The 9084-nt window shown below is 41.1% G+C and overlaps 1 protein-coding gene across 1 annotated transcript in view; it reads left to right on the top strand.

Moving 5' to 3' along the window:
• The first annotated feature begins 350 nt into the window (after positions 1-350).
• Positions 351-9084, top strand: part of TMX4 (thioredoxin related transmembrane protein 4) — a 51186-nt gene continuing 42452 nt past the window's right edge. The window contains exon 1 of the mRNA XM_030310079.1: positions 351-676. Within this exon, the coding sequence (XP_030165939.1) occupies positions 504-676 (173 nt within the window). The 5' untranslated portion in view covers positions 351-503. The remainder of the gene's footprint in view (positions 677-9084) is intronic.

Here is a 9084-nt window from a genome sequence, read left to right as displayed (position 1 = left end):
CTCCCATCTTCTCATTATAAATAGGTTTACTTTGCAGTCCATTCTTGTTATTCTCGCTGCCACTGAATAGGGGGTGAATTTTTTAATTACTGGCCGCAATTCTCTTTAGAAAACCCCACGCGCGCCAACCTCAGTACTGAAGCCTGGGTGCATGAGGCGCCTGTTCTAACTTAGGCAACATTGGGTCATCTGTTTATTTTCGGGGGGAAGGGGGGAGTGGTGTCAGAAAGAAAGGGCGGCCGTTGCCCAGGCAACCGACACCCCGGGCAACGGCAAGGGGAGGCGGGAGGGGGCGTGGCCTCGGCGGGACCAGGCGGATAAGAGGCGGCGCTGACTGCCCGCCTTCTAAGCTGGGACTGTTCTTGCGGCGGGGCGGAGGCGGGGCGGCCCGGCACCACCTCCGACTACCTGGAAAGGCCCGGGCTTGCGAGCTAGCGAGGCTCCGGGCCCATCGCTTCCTCTCGCCACGTCCCCTGCCGAGGAGGCTCGCTCCACGCGCCAACATGGCGGGCGGGCGCTGGGGCCCGCTGCTGACGGCGCTCCTGGCCGCCCGGGTCGCGGTGGCGGAGGAGGCCGGCCCCGCGCAGGCCGCGCTGCCGGAGGAGCGGAGCTGGGTGCGGCCTATGACCGCCTCCAACTGGACGCTGGTGATGGAGGGCGAGTGGATGCTGAAATTGTGAGTGTGCCCGCACGTCCCGCACGCCACACTGCCCCCCTGGGCCCCGCCCTCCCAGAGCCGCGCGGGCCGCTGTGGAGTCCGCACCGCCCGCTGGGCTCCGCCGCTGCTCGCCGGGCGGCCCCCAGCGCGGGGGCCGGCTGCTCACGCTGCGCATGCGCGCCAGGCCCTCCGCGGTGACAGCTGCGGGTGCGGAGCATCCCGCCTCTCTCCGCACCCGCCGCCCCCCTCGCCTGCTAAGCCCCCTGCCTTTGGTGGTGGGGGCGGGGGCAAGAGTTGAGGGATGGGGTGGGCAGCGTGCCAAGGGGAGTCGGGGGAAATGGAGGAAATCTGTGAGAAAATCGCGTGCTTTTGGTGCAGGTGTGTACGAAGAGAAAAGGGCTGCCATTCAGTGAAATTAACGCGCAGTACAAATACGTAGCACGGGCTACGCAGGGTATTTGTTGAATGGATAATTACAGACCGTGAAGGGCACACGAGCTAGTGCAAAGTATTTTGGTTTTCATTTTGAATTCTCCGAGATGTCATTGTGAAAAATAAAACAGGAAGATGGGGTGTTTTTGAAGTTTTAGAACAAGATTTCAAATAAATATTGATATTCCTTATTTTTAGAGGTAGAGATTTCTGGGTAGATAATTGTGTGAGTGTAATAAAGAAAGGGACATTAGTACATCGCCTCTTTTGAACAATAGAAGGTAAACTGTGGATAGTGTCTTTGCTTGAAGGAGATGGGAAAATACAGTTTTGAGTTAGTTAGGAACAGGCACATGGCTTAAAATTAACTTCTAGGAAGAAAGTGATCCTTTGGAAAAAGCCTTGAAGGAGACCATGGGAGGATGTTTGAACAGGCTTCAGAGACCATCACGGTGGGCTTGCGGGGAATATGAAGAACATCTGGAGAAATGATACCTTATCTCCTTAGACTGTAGTTTCAGATCATGTATATACTTGATCACTACTGTTTGGCCATTAATCTTTCCTTGAGGACACAGACACACAGAATTGGGTCTTTCCTTTATTTGTCCAAGACTACATTTTGGTTTTCTCAATTTCGGTTGTAGATGCGTATGGAGAGAAAACCTCAGCGTGAGATCAGGGCCCAAAGTTACAAGTCCCTTAGCAGATTAGGCTGTTCAGAGAACATAGTACACATTACCCCTTCAAACATACATTTACCTTTTGTCCACAAAGAAGGTGATAGACCTGAAAGTAAAATGCCTTTGGTGTCATAATGAACCAATGAAATTATTAAGGAAATATGTAGTCATGAAGCACTTATTAAACTACTTAATGAGTTTAGTATGAGGAGGATGAAGATGAAGAGGTCATTTTCCATTTAAGAGAGAAGCTTTTCACGTAAGTGGAGCTTTATTCAAGACTGTCATGTTTGTAATAATTGTAAGATTTTAGACTGCATTTTGTCAGCTAGTACTACAAAGAGTTCTTTTTGAAAGTAGGTGCTTATACGGTGGAGCTTTCTAGATGCCAGTTTTCTGATTAAAACTGAGTTTGTGTATGTACATGATGAAGGTCAAAACAGAAAGGCCTCAACTCCTTTATAGCTCCTTTTTGGAATAACCGTCTCTCTATTTTTTTTTCTTAGTAAAAGAACTAAAGCTAAAGCTCAGGTGAGTGTAAGCCATGTGAAGCTTGTAAATGTGCAACAGCCAACAACTCGTATGTTTGGCTACGTCGACTGTCAAATTAAACTTTTCATAAATGTTCAAGCCCAGACATAGTAACCAATTGCTCTAAACTTGCCATGTGTCCATCGCATGGAATATGTTGGGCTGTGATGAAAGATGGGACTTAGAACCCAGAAGTAAGCTGTATTGTGCCTGAGATCATTTTAGAAGTTCCCTTTTCATTGGGTACACTTCAGAATAAGTCACTATGAAGGGAGGCTCTAAAGGAAAGAAGATTTAAACCATTGTATCCAACTTTTTTCTACATAACAGAACCTAAGTCCTGAAGAAATATTGTTGCTCTTATCTGTTTGTGATACCCCCTTTCCTCCCTTTCACAAAATTGAACACTTAAAAAAATATAAAATTCATTATATTCTCAACCACTACAGGCCTACCATAAATTTCTAAGAATTCACTCAAATAGCCTTATCAGAATCTTTTTGCTGATGTATAGAACAGAGAAAAGCCAAATGTGTTAATACTAGCTACCGTTTCAACACTTTTTTCAAGTAAACAGATCATAATAAATGGAGATTGTGAGGGGTCTACAGATGATGCATTTAACTTTTCTAAAGAAGCAATTAGGAGACTTTCTGATAGTATGAAAAATTTGACATTACTGTGAATGACATTTATTTGTTCATTTGCTTATATCCTACTTCTCTTCTGGGATTTTTTTCTCTCATATTCCACTTCATACAAAGCTCCTATAATACAATTTTTGGTTATATTGGTATTGATAATTTTAGTTGTTTTTAAGGACCTAGCAGTGTTTTCTGCTCCTGTTATGAAATTTAATTTGTTATATTTTATTTGTTTTAAAAACAGTCAATTTTTTTGGAAACTTGCAATTGAATTTTCAGTGTTTAAAAAGCACTTCTCTGTTAAGGGGAAATATCAGTTAAAATATATATTTGTAGTAATTCACCATTTCAATTCTGAAACCTTTTTTTAAAAAAATCTGAAAAATTATCCCATTATTATTTGCATTTTCTTTAATGCTTGTTGTATATTCAGTTTTTCTCTTCTTGTTTGCTTTCATATATTGTTTTATAATTTTAATCCCTATTTCTGCCATGTCTCTATGATTGGCTTGTTGTACTTTTCTCATCCTAACCTCTGATGAAAAGTTTGCCCTTTCTCAGGATTAGGAAAGAGTATATATAATCCTTAGAATACCTTCTGAAGTTTTCTTTTTTTCTATTTCCATTGTTTCATAATATCCTTTATTCAGTTACTTTGCAACCTTTTACTATTTTAAACTTTTTTGGTTCCCATTGTATCAGTTCTTGAGAATACCGCTTTTGTTCTTTTGACACACAAAAATGTACATTCTATATATTTTTCTGGTGTTTCCCCCCCCACCCCAAAGAAATAAGTAGATATCCAAGTAACTTAATTTTGATCTGCCTTCTTTAAAAAATATTTATTTTATTTTATTATATATATAGTGAGAGCACAAGCAGGGAAGAGGGGCATAGGGAGAGAAAGAGAGCATCTTTTTTTTTTTTTAAATGTTTACTTATTTTTGGGAGAGAGACAGAGTGTGAGCAGGAGAGGAACAGAGAGAGAGTGAGATACAGAATCCAAAGCAGGCTCCAGGCTCTGAGCTGTCAGCACAGAGCCCAGTGTGGGGCTTGAACTCACTATCCATGAGATCATGACCTGAGCGGAAGTTGGGACACTTAACCGACTGAGCCACCCAGGCGCCCCAAGAAAGAGAGAATCTTAACTGGGCTCCACACTCAGCATGGAGCCCAACTCGGGGCTCGATTCCATGACCTTGGGATCATGCATGACCTGAGCTGAAATCAAGTCAGACACTCAACCAACTGAGGCACCCAAGGGGCCCTGACCTGCCTACTTTTAAACTGATATTCAGAAGAAAAGTATATCTTTGGGTTAATTTACCTCTGTAAAGCTTATAGATCTTTATAAAATATTACCTTTTCTGACTTGATTCTAATTTAAATTAGTCACTGTGATGGAGGGAAGCCTCATTTATATCCTTAGAACCTCTAGGTTTTAGTACTTTTTTTCCAAAATCCTTCTTATTCCCGAAGAGAATGCCTTCAAGCAGCATCACCTTAGCTTGTCAGATAGTCATAATTTTTTGAAGTTTAATAGAGTATAGTGATGTGTGGATTGAATGTTTAAGAGATAGTCATTAAATGCTTGTTATGTTTCAGGTTTAGACTTGGGGGTCTTGGAAGATGAAAATGAATGAACGACATTCTTTGATTTCAAGGGACTGTCAATCTACTGTGTTCTGAAGGAAATAAATAGCAGATACAGCATTCATTTATTTAGCAAATGTTTCCTGAATGCTTCTTCTCTGTCAGGCATTCAGCAGTGGTTCTCATCAGGGCACTGTTGGCATCTTGGGTTGGACAGTTTGATATGTGGGGATGGCCTGCCTGTTGCAGAACCGTTAGCGTCACTGCCTCTACCCATCACATTCTAGTGTTCATGTGACATCAAAAAAATTTTAATCATCTCCATTCCTTATGCACATTCCCAGATGTCTCTGATTGAAAACCACTGCCCTGGGTACTGTTATGGGTATTTAAAAACATGAAAAAGAATAGCTCATAAGTGAACATAGAAGTATTTAATTTCAGATTGTTTCCACAAAGGGTTATCCACATTATCACCTCTATGATCATCATCATTTCAGTCACAGTAAACAGTTACATTGCTTCCATTTCATGTCCTGAATGCTGTCTTATTTAATCATCCCAGCAATCTGGTGCAGAGTTAGCATTCTCATTAACTAGGGGAGATGAAACTTGAAAAGGTTAAAGCTTTGGCCAAGGCCAGATCCTTCGGAAGTGATTGGCAAGGCCAGAACTAGAACACAGGCCTGAGCTTTGCAGTTCCTGCTGCAAACCTAGGAGAATAGCGGGGACCTAGGGGAGGAAGGTACAAAGCCTGGCCGGTTCATGCTTAGGCTGTCAGCTGGCCAGCACCATGAAGAGTGCACCATTAAGGGAGGCCTTTTCCCTGTGGGATTCAATGACCCATCCATGGTTTTATCGTCTCTAGATTCTCCAGATGAGGAGCATTATTGCTATATGCTCATTCCTGACACTCTTCACCACCCAAACAGGTGCTCTGCCTTTTCTGCACCCCAACCACCCAGGAAAATTCTCACTTTGCCTTGTTTGTACCTAGCCTGGCCCTTATCACAACTCATAATTATATGTTAATTTATATGCTTCTCTGACTCTTCCTCTAGACAATAAACTTTTCAGTAGAGAAAGAAATTTTTTCTTTTTCCTGTTTATCTCCAGAGCCTTAATAACTATCACATTCAATAAATACTTTAAACGAATAATAGACTAGTTGTTCCTTTAATCAGGAGCTTCCTCAAGTGTATCACTGAGGTAACACCTGTATATATTGTCTTAGATACTAAGGAGAGTCACTATCATCTCCCATTTGTTCATTAATGTATTAAATATTTACTGTGGTCCAGGACCTGCCAGGCTCTGTTCTGGCTCAGTATAAGCAATATACCAGTCCCTGCCTTCATTGAGTGTTTGTCTTTTTTTTTTTCTTCTTAATTTTTTTTTTTTTAACATTTATTCATTTTTGAGAGAGCGTGAGTGGGAAGAGAGAGAGAGGGAGACACAGAATCTGAAGCAAGCTCCAGGCTCTGAACCGTCAGCACAGAGCCTGACACGGGGATTGAACTAAAGAACCTTGAGATCATGACCTGAGATGAAGTCAAATGCTTAACTCACTGAGCCACCCAGGAGCCCCCATTGAGTGAATTCTGTTTTCTCTAGCACATAACATGATTTTTGTGGAGTTATCCATTTTTATTTTTTCTCTACATTTTATGATAAAATGCCCTAGAAATGACCTTCTAAAGAAATCGAATTAAATATAAGCCTTCCAACTCTTGGATTATTATGAGTTTTCCCATGTTTTCCAGATATAAGAATGATACTTGATGTAGTTAAGTCATCAGCTAAGACATTTTGATTTAGTTTCATGTATTAAGGCATAGAAAAATGACCCTAGTTTACCTCTTTCATCTTCGTTGTCACATATTCTTTTGAGCATTTTGGGCAAAATAAGTTCTAAGTGAAAATCGACTGTATCAGTCATTGTCTATCTCATCTCTGCATGGATGAGAAAAGAGAATGTACGGGGACACACTGGTGAAATTTGGGCCAAAACAGAAGAAGAAAAATTGCACATTATTGGGAGAATAAAAATGTAGTGTTAGTAAAATTTTATTTCTAGGAAATGTATTTAACTCCTTTCTCTGATGTGTTTCATGTACTTAATGAAATCTCACACCAAATTCAGTTGGTTCATGAAATCAAAGTAATCAAAGGCCTTCAACTACCTTACATATAACAGAAACTAAGTATAATTTATGCATGAATTGCATAACATGGATGACGAAAACATGCTTTAGAATTTTGTTTCCCAAAGTGGTTAAAAACCTTGGATTAATATTCAAGTCTGTGTTTTAGCCGTACGGCATTTTAAATGTGTTTATGAAGCTTGCTAATTTTATATACCCCTGGCACCTGGGAAAAGCTTAAATAGATAAGATACTGTCATATAGTTTTCATGACTGTAAAGGTTCTAATTCCTTTTGGAGGATCTTAAAGAAGGATTAATTTGAATGTAAAAGACAGTTATGGCAGGTCAACCCTTTTATAGTTCTTAGAAGATTGACATTATGAACTAGTTTTAAATAATATAAATAAAGATCGTGATCAGTCCTTTCTGATGATTTTCATCATGCGTATGTACAGAAAGATTACATTTATATACACGTACTTACACAGACACAGAGAGTGCATTAGCACATGAAAGTCATGACTTTTCTTCTTTGTATTCGTTTGGTCCCTGAAGAACCTTCTTGTAGTAGGTTCTAAATTACCATCTAAATCATCGTCCTTCAGATACAAAAGAATACTAATAATTTGAAAAGCTGAAACAACAGTGGGCCAATTCCCACACCAGAGACTCAGAGCTGCCTTATTTCTACCACCAAAGAATGCACTAAGTTAATGAATCATGTTGGTGCACTCCAACACAAATAGCTCTGATTAAATCTCAGAAATAATGGCATTCATAGTCCCTCAGTCTCCAGTGGGTAGCAGCTACATAAAAAATGGAATATCTAAAATAACCTCAGTGGCATTTTTATATCTAGGGATCAATGTTACCCAAATCCCACTTTATATAATAGCCTGTCTAGAGACTAGGGACTGGTATGTAAAAAAAAAAAAAAAGATTGGGGGGAGCCTGGGTGGCTCAGTTGGTTGAGCATCTGACTCTTGATTTTGGCTCAGGTCATGATCTCATGGATATGAGAACAAGCCCCAGTCAGGCTTTGTGCTAGGCATGGAGGCTCCTTGAGATTCTTTCTCCCTCTTCCCCTGAAGCACCCCCCCCCCACCCCGCCTCAAAAAACAAAACAAAAACTAAATGCTCCATCTGGGTTCTTACTCTGTGTGGTCTTAGGTGACCTTAAGCTAGGTCCTTTAAATCTGCATGGTCTGTTTGACAGTGAGGTTGTAAGGTTCAGATGAGCTAATGTATCATAAAAGTGTCTTGGAAACCAAACAGTGTATTAGAAATGTAATTGGTATTAATAATTGTTCTTAACATGTACCTGTTTTATATAAGTCATCTAATCTCCCAACAACCTTCTAAGGTAGCTGGTGTTATTATCCCATTTTGCAGTTGAGGAAGCTGAGGCATGGAGTGAGTATTAAGCTGCCTGCCCAAAGTCACATGGCTAATTTGTGGTTGGTCTTGCCGAATCCTCTGGCAGTACTCTTATCTAATACACAGAAATGCCTGTCAAAGTATACTTAATAATAAAATGTCCTCTTTTTTCCTAAAGTTTACCAACTGCTTGTCCCAGTAACATCTGCCATATGACGGGTTTTTTCTAAATTTATTTATTTTTGAGAGAGAGAGAGAGAGAGGGAAAGAGAGAGAGAGAGCTTGTGCACAAAAGCAGGGGAGGAGCAGAGGGAGCAGGAAACACAGAATCTGAAGCAGGCTCCAGGCTCCAAGCTGTTAGTACAGAGCCCGACGTGGGGCTAGAACTCAAGAACTACAAGATCTGAGCTGAAGTTGGACACTTAACTAAGCCACCCAGGCACCCCTGAATGTTTTTCATATATGTAGAAAATGACTTTTCTCAAATAAAGACTATATATATTTTTTAATTTTTTCATTTATTTTTTTTCAACGTTTTTTTTTTTTTTTTTTTTTTTTTTTTTTTTATTTTTGGGACAGAGAGAGACAGAGCATGAACGGGGGAGGGGCAGAGAGAGAGGGAGACACAGAATCGGAAACAGGCTCCAGGCTCCGAGCCATCAGCCCAGAGCCTGACGCGGGGCTCGAACTCACGGACCGCGAGATCGTGACCTGGCTGAAGTCGGACGCTTAACCGACTGCGCCACCCAGGCGCCCCTCATTTATTTATTCAGCAAATATTTATTGAGCACTTACTGCACCAGGTATATACAATGCCCTGGAAATGTAGAGATTCGCATGTTTAAAATCAGCTATGTTCAAAGATGTCAGTGGATTGTTCTTGGATCATGTCTTCTGGTCCACATGTATCTCTGGGATCTCAGGGACTAGACAGTGAGATGTAATGAGAAGATTAATGACCTTTTAGAATCATTTTGGAATTGGCTATTCTACCCCTCTAGAGAAGTATGAACAATCCTT

The sequence above is a fragment of the Lynx canadensis genome, chromosome A3, assembly GCF_007474595.2.
Source record: "Lynx canadensis isolate LIC74 chromosome A3, mLynCan4.pri.v2, whole genome shotgun sequence".
Lineage (NCBI taxonomy): Eukaryota > Metazoa > Chordata > Mammalia > Carnivora > Felidae > Lynx > Lynx canadensis.
This window is presented reverse-complemented; position numbering and strand designations above follow the sequence as displayed.